The sequence below is a fragment of the Rhinolophus sinicus genome, chromosome 1, assembly GCF_057876585.1.
Source record: "Rhinolophus sinicus isolate RSI-liver-muscle chromosome 1, RSI-T2T, whole genome shotgun sequence".
Lineage (NCBI taxonomy): Eukaryota > Metazoa > Chordata > Mammalia > Chiroptera > Rhinolophidae > Rhinolophus > Rhinolophus sinicus.
This window is the reverse complement of record NC_142501.1, coordinates 197,911,053-197,932,076: the sequence shown is the minus strand read 5'-3', so window position 1 is coordinate 197,932,076 and position 21,024 is coordinate 197,911,053. Positions and strand designations below refer to the sequence as shown.

At 41.9% G+C, this 21,024-nt stretch overlaps 1 protein-coding gene across 2 annotated transcripts in view; it reads left to right on the top strand.

Annotated features, from left to right (window-relative positions):
- Nucleotides 1–2,869: 2,869 nt before the first annotated feature.
- The window catches only part of RBPJ (recombination signal binding protein for immunoglobulin kappa J region), a 201,358-nt gene continuing 183,203 nt past the window's right edge, over nt 2,870–21,024 (top strand). The window contains exon 1 of one of the 2 annotated variants that reach the window (XM_074322037.2): nt 2,870–2,986. Coding sequence is in view for 1 of the 2 variants with exons in the window: in XM_074322024.2 (XP_074178125.1) it covers nt 2,955–2,986 (32 nt within the window). In the remaining variant the exon portion in view is untranslated. The remainder of the gene's footprint in view (nt 2,987–21,024) is intronic. The other variant, XM_074322024.2, reaches the window with a different exon arrangement.

Genomic DNA, 21,024 nt, shown 5'->3' with positions numbered 1-21,024 from the left:
AGGAAAAGCATGTGTGGGGGTTAATCACGCACCACCACATGTACCTGCAAGGAGATCTAAGTAGAGCCTGATGGCATTTCCCATGCATTTCCCATACATCTCCCACCAACTGGGCCTTTGTTCCCAGAACTGAGGCAGCTTAGCCAGATCCACCTGATTCTCCTGAGTCTACTGAGGAGAAAAGGGATTCCTTCCGTCTCCTTTGCCCTGGTCTTCCACCACCATGTTGGAGCACTGAATACAAGCTCTGGATGATTATGTAATGCCTCCAGTTGCTACTCTCCACGTACCTATGCTCTCACTGTCAGGAGGCACAGTCAGTCTCTCCAGGCTTTGAATCTGGGCTGGGTTTGTGAGTTGTTTTGAACCATTCAATGGGCAGAAGTGACACTGTGCTACATCTGGGCCTCAAGAGGCCTTGTACACCTCCATTCACTTTCCTGTGGAAGGCTGCCACCACTATGCGATCACGCTATGATTATTGTGTGATCACGGATGGGCTCGTCTGCCTGGAGGGTGGATTACATGGAGTAGAAATAAGCTGTCCCAGCCGAGGTCACCCCGATCGGCCAGTCTCAGCCCACCAAGCTGCTGACTGCAGGTACATGGATGGGCCCAGCTGAGTCAAATCCAGATTGATGACCCACAGCTAGATAAATGGTTACTGTTTTATACCCCTAAGTTTCGGGTGGCATGGTCCATGCAAAAGCTAACTGGCAGAGTGATTTATGCAGAAAAGGACTTTACTAAAACGTTGTATCCCCCCCAAAACCAGGACATTGTGAGACTTAGAGTGGCTATGCCCAGAATCACATCACAGACCCGGCCTGGCCCAGAACCACTGTATCTGCTGCTGTGTACACACCAACACCATGACCCCAGGCCCTGGTAACTGCCACCTGGACCACTGTTCTCAGGAAAGGGCATGGAGTTATTACTGCTGCCACCTGTCCCCAGAACTAGGTCACATACAGGCAATATGTTCTACAAAATACATAACAGACACAAAGGCAAGGGCACTGAGCCAACAAAACAGGAGGCCTGGAGCCAGGGTTGAGTGGCTAGACATTAATGCTTTAGCTGAATGGAGGGGCTTTGGCACAGGAATCCTGGGACAGGAGTTGGGGCACTTGGGCAACATCGCTTTACCAACCAGGACAGAGCATTTCAATGTTTTAACAACTAGTAACCATATCAACACAGACCACTTCCCCTTACAAACTCAGTCCTTGGTCAGGAAACTAGAATTGCACGCTTGGCTTAGATTAATCAATAGCCACCCCCACCTCGGTGAACTGGGGTTATGGTCACTTTTTCTGGGCACACAGCCACTCAGTGAGTTGAACCAAAGGATAAAATCAGGATTCTGCCAGCAAGGAAGAATGTAATGAGGGAAGATGAACTGGCATAAACAATCAATAACGTCTGTGACACACATCCCTAGCTACTCCCCACTGATAAGGTGTGGTGGGGGACACAGGACAGGGTACCTCAAGGCCCAAGGGGTTATTAGTGTGCCCTAAAACATAGCAAGGATTATGGAGACCCAGCATCACCACTGTCCTGGTCTACCTGTTTCAGGGGTTTCCCAGGGTGTGGGACTTTCTCTGCTAAAAACTGGGAAAGCCCAGGACAAATGGGACAAGTTGGTCACCCTACAGCAAGGCCAGCCAGTCCATGATCTGCATGATATTACTTCAGAGAAGCTACAAAGGGCCAGGGAGATTGAATGTCTTGCCCAAGATCACACTGCTAATTCATTCATCCCTGTTCTTCAATTAGTCACACATTCAACATCACTTAAGTTTTACAATCCTGTGACATGGCTACTGTTCTACAGGAGAAGAAAATGTAATCATAATATACAGTAATAATAACAACCTTTACCCGGTGTCTATCATCTATCCAGCCCAGCTCTAGGCACATCATGCATTAATCTATTTCATCTTTACAATAGTCATAGGAAAGAGGCACCATTATTGGTCCCATTTTACAGATGAACAAATTGAGCCACAAAGATTAAGTAACTTGTCAAGGTCACACCATTATTAAATGGCAGGGCCAGGATATCTTGGGCATTCAGGCTTCAGTGCACGTGTCCTCTGTCACACACGGCACTGTCCGGTTCCGTCTCAGGGACCATGGTCTGACTGCCTTCCAGTCCACATCCACCCACGCCAAAGCCAGCACATCCCATCCAGGACTCTCACTCCAGATGAAATATCCCATTAGGCTGACACATGTCTCACTGAAAAGGGACAAACAGAGAGACTAAGAAGGTCACAGCTCTGTAGCACCTGGGTTGAGCCTCTGTTCAAGAGATTAATTTGGAGGATATTGTGTCATGGTGAATGACCTGTGATGGGTGAGAAAGACCTATGACAGGGAGCACTGTGGCACTATACCTCAGCTTTCAAACCTACAAAACTGGGAATCTGAACCAAACTATGGTTAAGGCCTCTTTAGGACTGGGGAATGCAGCTCATCCAGTGATTCCAATTCAACATCAATAAGGGAGTCAGGAATATCAAGGCAGCCATGACACATGAAAGAAAATCAACTTAACCTAAAGCAGCTATAGCATCATTTCTCTCCTTTGGTAATTTGTCTTCCGGGCTGCTCATATACAAAAGCAGGCCTAAAATTTCAAGATAAGCTGAGGAAAAACAAGAAATAAGAAAGGTTATTTCTTGTTTGTCTTTATAGACCTTTCTAATCAAAGCACTTCAAAACCCACCACCCCACAAAAAAAAAAGAAAAGAAAAAGCTTGTGTCTGCATTTTTTTTCCCTTAGAGAGAATGTTGACTTCAAGTCCTCTTCATTTTGACACTTTCACTTCCTTTGCTGCAAGGTGAAGTGGCCACCAGACTCAGGGCGCAAAAGACTATCTCTCTGTAGTGTTCGTGACAGCTGCACCGCCAAGCAGAGCCTGTAATAAGAATTTCTCTTCAAGATGATTGGACTACTCCATCCAGCGTTGTTGAGGTAAGTGAGCCCTCTAACAAATGCTCTATGTCACAATGCCCATAAAAATATTTAATATGCTTTAGTTCGTGATTTATGAAGAAGTAAATTGCTTTTTGCCACTGCCACTCTGAAGTGTAATGAGAAGCCAGCCATCCCCTCTGCCATTTCAATCTTCACCTGAGAGTGTTCTGGTCACATTGACTCCGCTGTGCTGAGGCCTCAGATTACTCAGCAGAAGACTGAGGCCGACTTCAAAGGAGGAGGTTTCTGTTCCACTAACAAGACACTCTTCTCTCTTTAGGGCAACAACACTGCTTCCTTCTTAGGCCCTCTCACGTCTCCTTGTGTTTTTCTAAGGAGAGTTTTTCTCCACACTATCTTTCACTAACCCTTACAGAAAAACGCACGGAATTTTCTCGATTCAAAGATATCTCTTTCCTGTGTATTTTAAATTTTAGATGTTTTCTTTTTAATAAGCTCCTCCAGAAATATATCTGTTGGTAGGTGATACTGATCCAGTTAGTTGCTTATTTGAAAGCAGGCTGCATTTTCTCAGCACCATGCTGGGTCCTCAAGGTGATGTAGAAGTGCCTACAAGTTACTTGCTGTCGTCAAAATTGTACTAATTGGGAGACAAGAGTAATATTCATTCACTCATTTGTTCATTCATACATTCAGCACACAATTATTGAGTGCCTACTGTATACTGGGTATTTGAGAAATCATACAAGTGGTTTCCAAACTCTGAGTTCTGGTCCCCCAGGCAGGGATTGGAGAATGGAGATAGGAGAAAAGGGTCACAAATCCACACACACCACAAGAATTGTCGGCAAATTTTCATTCTCTTCTTATTCATGCATTCATCTGATAAGTATTTACTGAATGTTCATAAACGTTCCTGATGGGATAATGTCTCAGACATGCCTGTGCGTTTTCCAAAAGCATTTGGATGTAGTCGTGATCGATTAAATATAAGTCCATTTAAAAGTTTTACTGAATTTGTAATGTCCTTTTGTCATTTAGCATTTTCTTTCTTTTTTCCCCCGTCTTCCGCCTCCCCCTGCCCGACTCTGTTTTAAGCCATTGTTTCTCAGTCTAGTTGTGTAGGACACAGTTCCCTGGCCCATGCTCGTATTATAAGCATTGTGCTCCCCCCGGCTGAGGCAGTTGGTCGCCAGTCGTTGGTCGGCTGCTCACAGCAGCTCTCCCCGGCTGCCGGCCACTCACACTGGCCACCGGCCGCTCCTGGAAGCACACAGCAGCTGCCGGCAGCTCATGCCAACCTCTGGCTGCTCACGGCAGCCCAGCTCCACGGAGAGCTGTTATTCACAATCTTAGCTATAGAGGGTACAGCTCACTGGCCCATGTGGGAATCGCACTGACGGCCTTGGCGTTAGAAGCACAGGCGCTCCAACCACCTGCGCCACTGGGCCGATGGAGCATTTTCTAAGTCAGTGGATGCCAGAAATTCATTATTATAGTGGAAGTGCACAAAAATATTTAACACTAAAATAAATGTTCTTATCCTGAAAAAATGTGGGGACTTCTGTAAAAGAAGGCTAATGCAGGGTTCTTAATAATACCAGAAGATGTGGGTGCGGTTTTGTAGAAGAGCAGCAAAAGGTCTACAGGCGAAAAAGCCAGGGAGACGTAAGGAGAAGCACAGAAAGTCCCAGTACTGTAGTTAACCAACCTTAGCTATGTCAGTCTATGGTATGAAAAGGACATTAAACAAAGCACATAAGTTTTTTCTTTTGAAATGATTTAATGACAAATTCAATTACTTTATATAATTAGTATATATTTTATATGATAAATAATAAATCCGGAACATCCAAATCTTAGCCTTAACAAACAATCCTGATTATTTAGCTCCATATCCCTAGTTTATGTTTTGTAAAAGCAAAATATACTGTAATCCTCTATGTTCATTGTTCTTCATACTTTTCCAAGAGCTTTTCCTATACATCATTTGATTGAACATCGCCAAAGCCGTAAGCTATGGGCAGGACAGGACTCATTCTCCCCATTTCACAAATGAAATTAGGGTGCTTAAAAACAGGCAAGCAATTATACACATACAAAATGGACAAGGGTTAACTAGGTAAAATGGTCAGGAAAATGGATTATGAATAAACATCAAATGATCTGTAATTCAGGAAGGAGGAAGTAAGCTAGAATCCCATTCTCCTACCGGCCATCATTCAAGTTCTAACTAAGACTACAATGCTCACTTCAAATGCCAATCTTTTAAAACTGAAGTGCAGACATGTTAAAAGGGCCCAGGAAGAAAAAGCAACAAAAACATTTTTGAAAGAATGGAAAATAAAATCTAGAAGAGAAAGTCCAAGAAGCAGAATGATACACAACAGGACAACTTAAAGGCAACTGAGTGATGTTTGAGTTGGCTGAATGAGATTCAACCAACCAGTAATATCTTTAACTGGACTTTCATGGACCAATATTTCATGCAGCCTAAAAAATCCTCAGGATGAAACTATATTGGGTCTCATTGTAGGTGACGCATATTTAAGTGAAACGCAGCACTGTCAAAAGAACAGGGTTGGATTTACTTTTGCCTTCAGTGCACATCAGCCATTAGGCAACTATTTCATACTTAATCTCTCCTAACTTTGATTTTTTTCCATCTCTAAACTGAGTATAATATTTCCCTTGCACAGTTGTTTCAAGAATTTGGGACATTGTATACAAAGCACCTGGTAAGGTACCCAGGACATAGCAGAAATTCAAGCAGTGGGAACTGGTGTGTTGGGTGGTGGTGCTGGTTTAAATTAACATGTATTCACGTGGCCTTCGCTCTCGATTTTGAGTCAAAAGACCTGGGTTCGGGTCCTGATTCTTCCACTTAGTAACTGGAAGATAATATGTTGTTGCAGGTATTTAGGTTTATTCATCCTAAATCTCTCCACATGTTAAAAAAAGGGGTATAATTTCCCTTCCTGTTTTTATTTTGAGGTTCTCATGAAATGATGTATGTAAAATAGCACTTAAATATAAATGTCATATAAAATTATAATATCGTCACTACTAAGTCTTTGAAAACTAATTGTCCAGGCTACAAGAGACATGTCACTTCATGTGTATAAAAGCTGTCACGGTAACAGGAATATAGGGTAGAATTCTATTCGTATTTTCAGAAGTCCTAACAACAAAAATAACAACAACAAAAAGGTGCAAATTACAAGAAACGTTCAGTTTGCATAAGGGGAAGTTTCTCAGTTTTAAGGATGAGGACATTTAAAAAGGTTTACAAGGATCACGATGGATTGTCCTCCTCTGGGGTGACACCAGGAGGGATGGACAGCCAGCTGTCCCAGGTCGTTTATCAGACAGAGTCCTAAAGCTTAGGCAGACCAGAGATAGTTCAGCCCTCCATCCTGGTTTAACAGAAGAGGAAACTGAGACCCAGAGAAGTGAAGTCACTTCATCACAAGGACAGCCACGGTGAGGGGGCCGAGTGGCAAGCTTGCCACCTGCCTCTGCCTGGGCTTCTGCTCAGTATTTTCCATGACTACACTGTTACTTCTGTTGAAATGCATACCCCACTGGCTTTAAAATCTCTGCATCTGGCAAGTGAGAAGGACTGGAGAGCAAATCCAAGGCTGTCTGCTAAGCTAGAGGATAAAGTCACCCTAGAATGTTTCAGCGCAGTGAGGGCAGTGAGGGGCTGGAAATCAACATCTTGAAGTTCCTCCCATCCTTATGCATTGATGATATCATCCAGGAAATATTTAAACAACATAGATGGAACTAAATGTCTTGCCAGGTGGTAGCCTGTGATATATACAGACAGCCCCTGATTCACAAAGGAAGACTACAGAGGTCCCATACATACAAACAGCTGCTGCCATCCGCCTGGCCCCCACCACCTTGCAGCTGCCATGGGCTGTGTGAAAAAATTTAAAAAAAGAAAGAAAGGGGATAGGAAAAAAAAAAAAAACTTGGACCACTTGCAGATTCGGCACATTCAGAGGCGGAGGGAGGGAAGAAGCTGTGGAAGCAGGAGCCACGTAAGGGAATGGACTCGGCATAAATTCCAGCCACGGATGACCCGCAGCAGCCCCTGCTTTCTTTGCCCTGAAAAATCTCCTCCCAGGAATGACTGTCCTTTCGCATCCACGCTGCCAGAAATTTTATCAATGTATCATATTGCCTCAAAGCCCCCTTTTTTATTTTTGAAAGAAGGCAGGGGATAAATAATAATTAATGTACCATTAGAAATCTTTTTATAATAGTTAATAAGAGTACCTACCTCATGGGGTTTTTATGAAGCTAAAGTAAGTCAATGAATAAAAAGTCCTTAGAACAGTGCCTGGTATATATAACACTGATAAGTATAATAAAACTATTAGCTCTCTTTAGAACTATGATTATTTCCATTTCACAGATGAGACAACCAAGGCTTAGGAAAGTTACTCTACCTAGGCCACATATATAACTTGGAATTAGAACCAGGATTCAAATCGAGGTCTGTCTCCAAATCCTATCATCTTAACTGCTGTGCTATAAAAAGTCACATGCTTGGTATTGGGTGGGGAGGGTAGAGGTGGAGGGGTATTAGGGGCAATCATTCACACATTAGCAAGAAATAATCCAATCAGATGCTTTTCCTACTGAAAATCAACTGAATTCAGCTGCACTCAAGAAACAAGAATGGTAAGGAAGACCCCTAGGTTATTTGGGGTCAGAGCAGGGAAGGCCTGGGTGTGGGACCACAGCTACATATTGAGGAGGAAGTTTGGAAACAATGATACCTGTGAATGGAAGATGTAGGGGGGAAAAGGCCGTTCAAAGAGATTCAAAGATGAACTCTGACCCATGTGAAATTTCATCTAGGTCTAACCCTACACCCACGACTCCAGATAACTTATTAGTTAGTACTCTTCGTAGACTATGAGATAGGTTAAATAAATTTCTTCTGGGCTGGTTGGCCCCATTACACTTCCACTTCCATTTGTAATGCATTTTGGGGATGGGAAATGTGTGCTGATTTCCAAACAAATGACTTATAATTTAATACAATAAATGTATACTTTGTGTCTCTGTGGACTGGGCACTGTGCTAAGTGCTGGGAATACCAACGTAAATACCGTGTTTCCCCGAAAATAAGACCTAGCCGGACCATCGGCTCTAATGCGTCTTTTGGAGTAAAAATTAATATAAGACCCGGTATTATATTATATTACACCCCGTATTATATTATACCCTGTATTATATTATACTATATTATATTATATCCCGTATTATATTATACTATATTATATTTTATTTTATATTATATTATACCCAGTATTATATTATACCCTGTATATTATATTATATTATATTATACCCGGTCTTATAGCAAAATAAGACCGGGTCTTATATTAATTTTTGCTCCAAAAGATGCATTAGAGCTGATTGTCCGGCTAGGTCTTATTTTCGGGGAAACACGGTAAAAGGCAAGCTCCCTGCCCTTGAGCGGCTCAGAGCCCTGTGGGGGAGAGATGTGTAAGCAACTTAGAGACAATGTGCTGAGTGTAATAAGAGAGGTGTGTACGAGGCGCCCTGGAACACAGAGGAAGGGAACCGGAAATTGCTTTTAAACCAACTTTTGGGATCCAAGCCCTGTGCAAGTTGGGAACTGTATGCACCGCTTTAGAAGAGAAGGATGCACTTACCATTTGGTACTGAATGAACTCATTCTTTAACAGGACTGTTGCCCGCTTTTCATCCTGGCAAGTGGTGGTATCAAAACCTATGTTTTTTTCTAAGAGGTTAAAGAGAGAGGTGATTGCATGGACTCTGAACTCACATTGCTCTGGTTTGAATCTGACTTTCACCCACTAGTGAGATGACCTTTTCTTTACCTCTTTCAGTCTCAGTTTCCTTATCTGTAAAACGGGGGCAATGAAAATACCTTCTTTGTCGAGTTCCTGGGAGGACGAATGAGCTAATGTGTGCAAAGTCCAATACCCGAAATAGAGAAAAAGTCTCACTCAACCTGGCTACAAATAGGAATCCCTGGCTTCAAATAACAAGGTAGAGCTGTGTTTCTGAAATGCAGTTTTAAGTGATACACAGATGAGCATTTTTAAATTTTAATAGTATATATTTATCTTCCTTTATTGTGTCAGGGAACATATATGTATATAGCACATCAAACCCTAGGTTTTAATGATATGAATTAAAAAACTAGAAAGTAAATGAACTTAAAGAAAACTATTTAGTAAATAATAGTCAGATGTTACATTCTCTCTTCCAAAATAAAAGTAACAAGTTCACTGTGATACTTAAGTTGAGACGAGATCAGTAGAGGTCTCGCTTTAAATTTTTCTTTCTTTTTTCTCCCTTTTTTTGTTTTGTTTTGTTTTTTTGTGTGTGTGTTTTTTTTTTGTACTGGGCATGGCTTGAATTAGTTTTATTTTTCTTAACTTTATATACATGAAAATATATATTAAAGTGTTCTCTAATTTAAAAAGGGCGGTATGGGGAAAAAACAATAGAGATTAAGAAATACAGCAAGTGATAGTCTCCCTTCATGTGTTTTCTCACTGTAATGAAATTCAAAACTTTCATCTACAAGACTCCGCGAAAAGCACCATTTTCTAATGCCCAAACTAAGGGAAAACGCAGCTGAATAGCAGAAAAGAATGCCTTCTGTATGCCCGCGCTTTCTTGGCCCCAATTTCAATCCTGGTGGAAAAATTCCCTGAAGCCGATGACAGCTGAGCTCGTTGCCTGGAATTCAGATGATCAGAAAAGGAAAATTACACCCTGAGGTTAGGTTCTGGGGGCACCCGAGCAGCTTGTGATGCAGAGTGAACATGCCAGAGAGTGAACCTGCCACCTGTCCCCCACCTCCCCGTGAGCTGTGGATTAAGATAAAGGGGATCTGAGTTTGGAGGAGGCAGTGGGGAGGAGACATGAGGAGGGAGCAGAAGGACAGACAGCCCTGTGTCAGCCATACCCCGGGTTTCCCCCAAGTCGCAGTAAGGTCTCTGGGGCACCCAGTCACCTTTACCCCTTCATTGTAAAAATCACCTCCAGGAAAGTCCCTCAGTCTAACTCAACAGCTGGCCTTTGAAGCCCATGGAATGGTGATGCCTACATGGGGATTCCCTGGGGTCAGTATCCCCATCTGGGCTCCTCCTGGGTCTGTGGTGTCACCCACACTGACAGCCTTGTATAAAGCAGACAGATTGCGTTAAAGGCATACAGGACCAGGGACCTCATCTTCCAGCGTCTGGAAAGACATCCATTAAGCAGAGGTTTCGTTCATAGCAGCCTGTGTGTCTTGGGCTCTCTTACTCCCCCCTGTGCAACCTCACCCCTACCCCCACCTACCCAGTTACAGAGTGTTCATTGTCTGTGCCATGGAAGAGGGAAGCCACTAATCACCTTTTGGGACCTGCCCTGGGAGAGGATAGTACAGAGGAAAGACCTGTGATTGAGCCACGGGCAAGGGCTTCCAATAAATCCCTTTATTTCAGCCTCAAGAATAGGATTATCGGATACATTGCAGGACACCCAGTTAAGTTGGAATGTCAGATAAACAAACAAAATTTTTTTTAGTATAAGTATGTCCCATGCGATCTTTAGGACATCTTATACAAAAAATTATTTTTTCTTTGCCTGACATTCCAATTGAACTGGATTTGGGGGTCAATAGTTTTATTTGCTAAATCCAACAAGTCTACTCAAGAATGACTCCATGCGGCTGGCATAATTATTCCTATTTTAAAGGTGGGGAAAATGAGGCTTAGACAGACTAAGTGACTTGCCCGAGCCACAGCGCTTGTAGGTGACAGAGCAGAGATGAAACTGTCACCCACACTCACTGATTTCAAAACCAATCCTGTTTCCACAGCACCACACCGGGATGCAAGCCTTAAAGGAGAGGTACAGGTGGGAGGCTAGTGGAGGAAGCTGCGGCATTCTCTGGAGTTTGGGGGGGATCTATGGATACCTTGCTCAAAATGTAGGTTAATTACTCAATAAATAGTTGGTGGATGTCATTAAATTGAATTCTCACCATGACTGGTAGCTAAAATACCCTGAGGCTCCTTTCCTATAAACACTCAAGAAAAGACTTATTCCTCACTTCCAGCTCAAGTCCCCCTTCAACACTATCCTTCAACGCCTGGAGGGAGCACTTCATTGGTAGATGAGGTCATGGGACATAGCTCCAAGAGAAGCTTTGAGTCATGTTACATCCATTTGACACATGGAGGAAACCCACAGGACTGAAGGAATGAGTTGGCCCAAGGGATAAACCAGTCCTGTCTGGGCTGGACAACCTTCAAAGCTCAGCATGTGCAGCCTAGTCACCTTGCTTGAACCAAAGTGCCTCAACAGAACTTGAAAATATCTATCTGCCCATCAGTCAGCGTTGTTTGGCGGAGGCAGAGGCTGTGGGGATAGGATGAGGGATGGGCTATCCTGCTACAACTCTTTCTTGCCTGAAGGTGGGATCAATCAGTAGATGCAAAGGTCCCAGCCTGCTTTCCTTCTTCAGTTTGTGAAGCTCTATGAATCCGCACCCAGGAACCTGGATGGAACGCACACAGCTCATAGATGCCCACAAACCTCCAGGCCCCAGGGGAAACTGCTATGGTTCTAGGCATAGGGGAAGAGCTTGAGTCCCAGCCTGGTCCTCCAGACCCTCACGGGATAAGTCATGGGAGGAGAGAGGGTGTCAGGGCCAAGGAAAATGGCATCATGAGAAAATATGGACCTACATCTGCTGCCACCAGGAAAGTTGGCTGCTTTATCATCATTTTATTTTCTGACCATCAAAGCAATAAATGCCCGTTGTGGGAAAGTTTGAAAATGCTGCAAAGGATAAAGGGATAATAAAAACTACCCATAATCCCATCATGCAGAGACATAACCCTTCCTCAACCTGTGGCATGTTTCCTAAGCATCTCTGCCCATATAGTAAACATAATTGCTCTTAGACTTCATATGTGACTTTGTATTCCACTTTTTAAAAAACCAAACAAATCATAAAGACTTCTCTCACATCATTAAAGATTCTCCAAAGAACCCTTGTGACTTTGATGAATCTGTAATGAGTGCATTGCAAATGGCCATAATTCATTTAATTACTCTCCTCTTGCTAAACATTTAGCGAGTTTCCAATGCTTTCCCTCATAGAAATAACACAGCAGAGAACATCTCCTTCACACATATTTCTATCAGGCCCTTGGCACCTGTCCCCTCATATCTAGAATCTAATATAAAATGGAATCTGGTGTGACCCAAAGATATGTGTCTTAATGTGTCCTGCTCCACCACGCTCTACAAACAACAGTATGTCTTCCTGAGGCCCCACCAACTGAACGAGTTGGAGAACCACTAGAGTCGATTACAGAACATGGTCCCTGTCAAATGAAGACAGCGCCTACTCAGCAGGAAGTCCAGCCCTGCTTAGACTCAGACCATGGTTTATATGAGAGAGAGAGAGAGAGAGAGAGAGAGAGAGAGAGAGAGAGAGAGAGAGAGAGAGAGAGAGAGAGAGAGAGAGAGATAAAACCCCAGAAACAGTTTTCAGAGAAACCACCACTCGATGTCATTCCACTGGGAACATGACGATAAAAGTCCTCAGAACTATGCCGCTTGGTGTTTTTACAGAACCATTGCTTTTGCTGATTTAGTTAATGATAATGTTGGGTTCCAAATTTCCTCTAAAAGGGAGTCTTAAATGTTCTCAACTTGGACGGGGTTGGCTTAAAAATAAACAAATAAGTTATATAAGTCCAAATTTTGAAGGATCAGTTTTTGGAAGCCAAAGCTCTGGTGTCAGATGAAAGGGGCCCGCCTCACATCTTGTGGTTGGGCCTCACGTGCCGCCAGCAGGGTGGAGCAGCAAGGGGGCGTTCCAGCTGTCCCCAAAATCCACCTTCTAATTTGAGCTCCGACACCCACCAGGAACTTGTGCGTAACGCACCCCCGGCACCTAGGAGACAATTCGAGGTGCTTTGAAAACAGTGAAGAGAAACAAAAAAAGCAAGTGCAGCCATGGATAGATGATGACAGATTTCTTTTTCTTTACTCTCTTCCACCGTCACGATGTTCTGAAAGGCTTAATGGTATTACCTGAAACCTGTCATCTCCACTTCAGAGCTGGTTGCATTTTGGTGGGAAGTAAAGTGATTAGAACGTATTGCCTTTTGAACGCTTTTAAGGCTCCTCCAGGAAGAAAGAAGTTAGATTCCCCAAAGTTACCAGTGTGGATAGAGTCCCACTTTGACTCTAGCTGTGGGAGCCCCTGCAAGGGGCAGAAGAAGCCCAATGCTTTGGTGGGGTATACAATCTTTCACGCGCTCCTCGAGTCATGTGAATATGTGAAATGTCACAAATGAGTCCATTCATTCAAGTATTTATGTAACATAATTAAGAACTAAGTAAGCCTAAGGGTTAAAAGATAAAGAAGAATAAGCTCTGCCCTCAGATCGCTTCTTCTAGTTGAGTAGAACAGATGTGCTCACAAACAGCCAGAAGATGCTACGTGACCATTAAGAAGGGTGATGGAGACCAGGGACCTACAAGGGCCAGAATACAACGTAAAAGCACTACTCAGCTTTGGCCAGTAACTGGCTTCCTGGAACACAGGCCCAGTGGGGCTAGAGCTTCAGATTTTCCAAAGCAGGAGAATGTGATTTTTCTGTTAAAATCCTGATTTTTTTAAAAAAAAGTTGCCTGAATTTTTTCTAACACTATGTAAACTCAACAAAACATACTCAGAGGCTGGATCAGGGCAAGCCACCAGTGTGAACCTCTGATGCAGAAGACATTTGCGGATATGGACAGCTATCTACCCTTATGAGAAAAGCACTTTCCACAAGCCATCTGTTAATATGATCACATTTTTGTTTCAAAACCATGCATTTACGCATAGAAAAAAGATGAAAGGTGATATATCAAAATGTTAACAATAGATATCCCAGATGGCAGGATTATAAATGATCCTTCCCTCTTTGCTTTTCTGTTTTTAATGAAATTTTTGCAACAAGCATGCATTACGTCAATAATCAAAATTTTCAAATTAAGTTAAAATGTTTATAAAAAGACTGAAGTGCTTTTAGATTAGGACAGATGAAATATTATGAAAGCTTTAGGAAATAAGAGAAAGATTTAAATGAGAATAAAAATTATTGGAAAATACTAAGAATAATACAGTTCGGTAATAAGAAAATTAATTGTGACCATCGAACACTTAAAATGTCAGGGGAGGGAGAACACACAATGAGCTTTGCCGGCATTATCTTACTAATTCTTCCCAACCTTTGTGTAGTGGTATTACTCTTATTCCCATGCAAAGGGAAGAGGATGAGGCTTAGAGAGGTTAAGTAACTTGCCCACGGTCAAACAGCTCACACAGAGCAGAGCTGGAATTCAAAACCCAGGTCATCTGCCTCCAGAAGCGGTGTGTTCTCCAAAGCTTAAGTAAGAGGTTACTGGAAACAAAGTGAATGGGGAAGGGCAGGGAGATGGTGGTTTTTGATCTGGGCCTCGAAGACCCAGTACTAGTTGAACCCCTAGAGATAGGAAAGAAATAATATCACCAAACGAATAGAGATGATAAGGGTGTAAAAAGAAGTCCTGATGAAGTAAGGTGAAGGGGTGGGAGACAGTCACAGAGTCCTACGTACTAAATGCCATGCTAAGGAATTAGACCTCATTTATGGTCAGAGGGAGCTACTGATGTTTCCAGTCCCGGAATGAGATACGTGGCGTGGTGTATTAGGGCTAGGCTGCCATAACAACATACCACAAACTGGGTGGCTTAAACAACAGAAACTTATTTTCTTACAGTTCTGGAGGCTGAAAGTCCAAGATCAAGGCAGAGGAAGGTTTGGTTTCTCCTGAGGCCTCTCTCCTTGATTTGCAGATGGCCACCTTTTTGCTGTATCCTCACATGACCTTCTCTCTGATGTTTTGCCTTCCTCTTCTTACAAAGACACCAGTCAGATTGAATTAGAGCCTGCCTCATGGCCTCATTTTGACTTAATTTCCTCTTTAAAGGCCCTGTCTCCAAATATAGTCACATTCTGGGGCGCCGGAGGTTAGGACTTCAACATATGAATTTGGAGGGGACACGAGTCAGCCCAGAACATATGGCAATGCAGAAAGAGCATGGGACTTAGAGAATCAGAAGCCCGGGGTTTGAATGCTGCCACTGCCATTTATTAGATGTGGGACCTTAAACAAGACATTTAGGCACTTTGCCCCTCATTCGGGGCGGGGGAGAGGGGAAGCAGAGAATGTACTGCAGGGTTGTGGTGAGGCTCAAATGAAATAATGCTTGTGGAAGTACTTTGTAAAGTATGAGGCCCCATCCAGTAGTCGGATTCAGCATTTTGCCACATAGGACACACTGCCCTGCCCAGAGAAAGGCTTCAAATACTTATTTAAGGAATAAATGAGCACGAGGGTGCTGATGATGGAAAGAGGCAGAGAGAGCTTAGCACCATTGGAACCCACAGTAATTTCATAAATATGTATTCGTTCAACCTAATTTTTTAAAAAGACTGAACAAATGTTCCCCATATATTTTTGAATCAGCATTCAAAGTTGGTTGAAAATAACAACTGCATGTTTAATGTTTTACACCCATTTTAAACATGTTAGGGCCCCTTGACTACTTCAACAAAAACGTATTGACATGTGAATTTTAATCTATAATTCTGAATTAATACACATTTATTAAGTACCTCTCATGTGGCACATGCTGGGATAGATGACAGTCCCAGATCTCATTTAATCCTCAAAACCACTCTGGTCTGGAAACTGGCTCAGTGTGACCACATAAATTGACCATTCTTCAGGATGCAGGCCAAGGTGCAGATTTGACCTCAAATTTTCTGATATGATTGTCTTAGCCCATTTGGGTTGCTGTAACAAAATACCATAAAGTGGGTAGCTCATAAACAATAGAAATGTATTTCTCACGGTTCCAAAGACTGGGAAGTCCAAGATCAAGGCACCAGAAGATGTGATGTCTGGTGACAGCCCACTTCCTAGACTGCTGTTCTTCTCTTTGCACTGTTTACTTCCCATGGCGGAAGGGGTGAGGAGCTCTCTGAGGTCTCCTTTCCAAGGGCTCTAATCCCATTCATGAGGGCTCCATCCTCAGGCCTACTCACTTCCCAAAGTTCCCACATCCTAATACCATCACCTTGGGGGCTAGGATGGATTTAACATGAATTCTGGGGGGACACGTTCAGACCATAGCAACAATGTCATCTATTTTTCCCCCGTTTTCTTCAGTACAGAAATAGCTCAACGTGAACAGAAACCACCTCTGCTCAGGAAATCCTAAAAACTTATCAGTGAAAAATGTGTTATTAATTATTGCTAAGATTTCTCTCCTGATTTTCCTGCCACGTCTAACTCTACACGGCCAGTCCAACACCAGCACAAAGTCACAGTGACAGAAGCATAGCCCAAATAGCCACAGGAGATTTTTTAAAAACTATTTTAATCTCTGATTTGTACCCTTCAAACCAAAATTAAAGACCCTAGCAACACTTAGAACTCCTAAATTCTCTCAGACGCAATGCTGCTACTTCCATACTTCTCTCTGTACCCTTGGACTACAAATACTGGGTTTCCCTGAAAACAAGACCTAGCCAGACCATCAGTTCTAATGCGTGTTTTGAAGCAAAAATTAATATAAGACCGGATCTAATATAATATAACATAACACAACACTGGGTCTTATATTAATTTTTGCTCCAAAAGACGCATTAGAGCTGATGGTCCGGCTAGGTCTTATTTTCAGGGAAACAGGGTACTATCTCCCTCGTCTCCTCCATCTCCCAACTTTTTAATATTCAATTCCTTTTTACAGGACAGGGGCCAGGAAAGAGTCAGGGCACAAGGTCACATCAATAATCATCTACCCTATCGTGATCACACACAGATATGTCTCTCCAATGCCACTCCAATACCTGCCACGGGCACAGCTCTTTTTAAACCAAAACTTATTTTTCACTTCAGTCCACCTCCTGAGGCTCCCAACAACTCTGACAACTAGGAAGCAATTTAACCTTTGGAAGGGAAACAAATAAGATTTTGGGAAATCTTTCTAACAGATTTAAGGCTATTTGGTGGCAGCGTAGGAACTGGCTGATCTCTGCATCCTTCTTACCAGCGCTCATAGCCTACGGTCCCTGTAACAGGTTGGAGTGGGGACTGGATAACATTAAGGACATTGAAATGTCCCCGAGTTGCCCAAATATAATTTTAGCTTGCCACAAAGTACAGTAGTAGATACTAATCTTCGTATAAATGCCGGACTTTTTTTAGATAGTTATGTTGTTTGGGAGAGGGGGGCAAACTGGTTTTTTCAGGAGAGGTTTGTCTTTTTAAAGCAGTTTCCTTTTGCAAGATGGTGAACTGCCTAAGGTATTTTTTACCCTCAAAAGTTGTTGCCGCCTTTTTTGCCACCCTCTGCCTGTGTCAAATGGCAAGTCCAGTGGAAGTCATTTGGACGGCAGTGGCAGGAGATGGCAGAAATATTGTTTCTCCCCTCAACTGCGCCGTCAGGATAATTTGTTTTCCTCATTGCTATAAAGGAAACCGTAAGAGGTTTTTGCCCACTCCAAACCTCTGAAACTGGAGTTATGAGGTTGTATGGAGGAGGCCAGGAAAAATATTGCTTGGAGTGGTTTGATGCTTTGTGAGGCCTGCAATACTAATTACCCAGCCTTCCTATCTGCATAAGACATTTATACGATGACTCATTTCTGTGGAAGCAGGCATCAATAAACAGGCCATTCAAATTCGATTCTGTTGCATCTCAAAACTGGATTCTTTGGATTCTCATAGGCACACCCAATCTACTTGTAATCCAGGCAAGTGTTGGGTATAGACAAAGAAGCATGAACTACTCGGCATATTGGGAGAAATGGAGTCTGATGGTGGTCTACCTAGGATCATTTCTTTCTGTTCCCTTTTTTAAAAAGAAAAGCAATGCATAAGAAGTCCCATTTCCACCCTTTATGAGCTACATGACCTTTAGCAAGTTAGTTAATCTCTCTGTGCCTCAGGTTTCTCACCTGTAAAATGGGGATAATAACAGTACCTACCTCACAGAGGTTTTATGAGGCTTAAATGAGTTAATATCTGTAAAGCAATTAGAACAGTGCCTGGTACACAGTGAGTGCTATATGCATATTTAATAAACACACTTTGAGAAAACAGTCATGCTTAACGAAATCTAAAGGGTGATGCTGGCTGATGACCACCCACTGTGGATTGGATGCTGTCTTTCCTGCAGATTGAACAACACAAATGGGACACACTGAGATCAGGACCGAGCAGCCCATCAAAAACAAACCACAAAGGAGGGCATTGAGATGGATGGGTCCAGACCATCTACTTTCACAGACCTGCTAATGAAATCAGACTTCAAATTTTTTCACTCGCCTACTCTCTAAAAATGAATTTTGAAAACTATACTCTGCTTACATTCTTAATTTACCTAAACTTTAACTTACCATTCTAATTTAAGCTTAAATGAGGGCAAGAGTCCCTATATATTATACACTGGAAAACAAAACAGTTGGATCACTATTTTGAATGAATCACGTGGGACTTCTTATGCCGACAATACCCTAACAATTTGCCACCCATCACCACTCATTTAAAAAATACACAAACAAGCATTTCTTTCACACTCAGAGATATTTGTTTCCTCTGGCCACTAGGCTCTAAATGTAAAAAAAAATAAAATATAAACCTTCCAGAGTTAAGTATCATAAGTTATTAGCAGTGCACAATTGATCAAAACATCAATATATTTTGACTTTTAATATACACATATATTAAAAGTAATTTTTAATGCAACCTATATGAGATGGGTAGAGATATTTTCCCCCAACTATTTCATAGGTTCAGGAATAGCTATTACTTACTATTAGAAAGTGCACGGTTTAGAATCATTTCTATTCCTGTTTTTCTTTGTCATAAATGTGACCACTAAGAACTTCTATTTACTACATAAGTAAGTAGATTGGAAGGGAAAGAGTCTTCCTAAGGGACTGACATTCAATGCTTTGAACTCCTTCTGAATTGTAAGCCCCAAACATACTATAATTCTGAAGCATCTAAAACTTTGATTAGGTCTTCCTCCAATTTTGTTGAAAGTAAATAATTGGAAATCATCTCACTTGAGAAAGGACTTATTATTCAGTCATTAATGTCTCATTCTGTGAAGTGTACCAGAAAGGACAGGACTTGTAAGTTATTATTCGACCTGTTATCTTTTCACTTAGAGGCACTCTGTCAAATGTGTCTCAGTAAGAGTTGGGCAAATCAAAATATTTATTTCCATACATCTTTTAGAGTAGAATTCCTTTCATCTTGTTGCCTGCTTTAATAAAATTTTGTCAAAATCTTGGAGCTTCAGATTTGGCTCATTCAACTAGTGGAAAATGTTCCACCATATAAACTGTCAAACTAATCAGCCAAATTAAATGTAATTCTTGTCATTAAAAGTGTGACTTTGTTTTTCAACTAAGGTGTGTTGATATTCATTTTGGAGAATATTATAAAAACCACTGAGAAATAAGTTATGGACTGTATCATATAAAATAGGTTTCTAAAAAGTAGCCAAGTTTATATTAATGTAGACCTGATATAATTAATATTCCAATAAGTGTAAAACAGGATTAACAATGCTGTTTCTCATTACTTGATTTGCAATACAATGGCATACTGCTTTGCTAAAATTATGTTAGTTATGAAGCCAGAAATATGACAAAAGGCATGAGATTCTTTCCTTAAGCTGTGTGAATCTATGCATGTAACTCTGATGTGTGGCATTGGATATAATGTAATAAGAATTATGTTTAAAAGTCAGAAATAATTTCATTAGCCCTCATGCTCACACTTTTCTGTTTAATGAAATTTTTAAATAGGAAAACAATATCTACCTGTATACTATTATACTAAAACTAATCAGGCCACCATGTATCAAATAACTGTTTTTAAGTAGGAAATGTATGATTTTATAAAGTCAGTTCTAACTACCTCATGAAATAGCACACACAATATCTGAAAAAACATAACCTAAAATTTCTATCTACAGGTTTTATCTAACGTGTCACGGAAATCTCGGTAGCCCCAGAAACTATTCCGGTTACATCTATTGAGCTAACAGTAATTAGCCTGGACAGGTCAACTGCTGTCAGGCACTTTCCTTTCCAGCTAATGACAAGTCCTAGGAATAAGGAATCAGACTTTTCTTAAACACAGAAATTCTCCCAAGATACACATATACACACTCACTCACTCACACACACAGATGTTGCCATTCATAATCAAAATTCAACCCCAGAAGAAAAGGATTAGACGATGCTCATTGATCAGATAATAATAGGCACTGTTTAATGAGCCCTTACTATGTGTCAGTCACTGTTCAAAGTTATTGACATATAACAGCACTTAATTGGTACTTACAGCAATTTTGTGAGGTGGGTCTGAAGAACATGCCTATTACCAGATGAGGAAATGGATACTTGGAGACCACAGGGCTGGCAGCGAGGGGAAGCCGTGTACAAACACAGGGTACCTGGCCCCAGAACTCAGGTTTAACTATCACATACATTATCTCACTGGCACATGAGTCCATTTCTTATTACTTCCATTCCATAATTAACCACTATTATTCCACACTAACAGCCGCTCAGGCGGGCAGAATAAGAGCCCTCCCGCCCCCCAATGATATCCAGCTCTTAATCTCTGGAATCTGTGAATGCATGGCAGAAGGGATTTTGCAGTTGGGATTAAATAAGCATCTTGAGATAGGTGCAATGTCATCACAAGGGGCCTTATAAGGGAAAGAGAGAGGCAGGAGAGTGCGAGTCATAGAAGGAGTTGTGAGGTCAGAATCAGAGGTCAGACTGGGTGTGGTTGTTGGCTTTGAAAATGGAAGAAGGGGCCACAAGCCAAGGAATGCAGGCAGCTTCTAGAAGCTGGAAAAGGCAAGGAAACAGATTCTCCTCTAGCGCTTCCAGAAGGAACACAGCCCTGCCAACATTTTA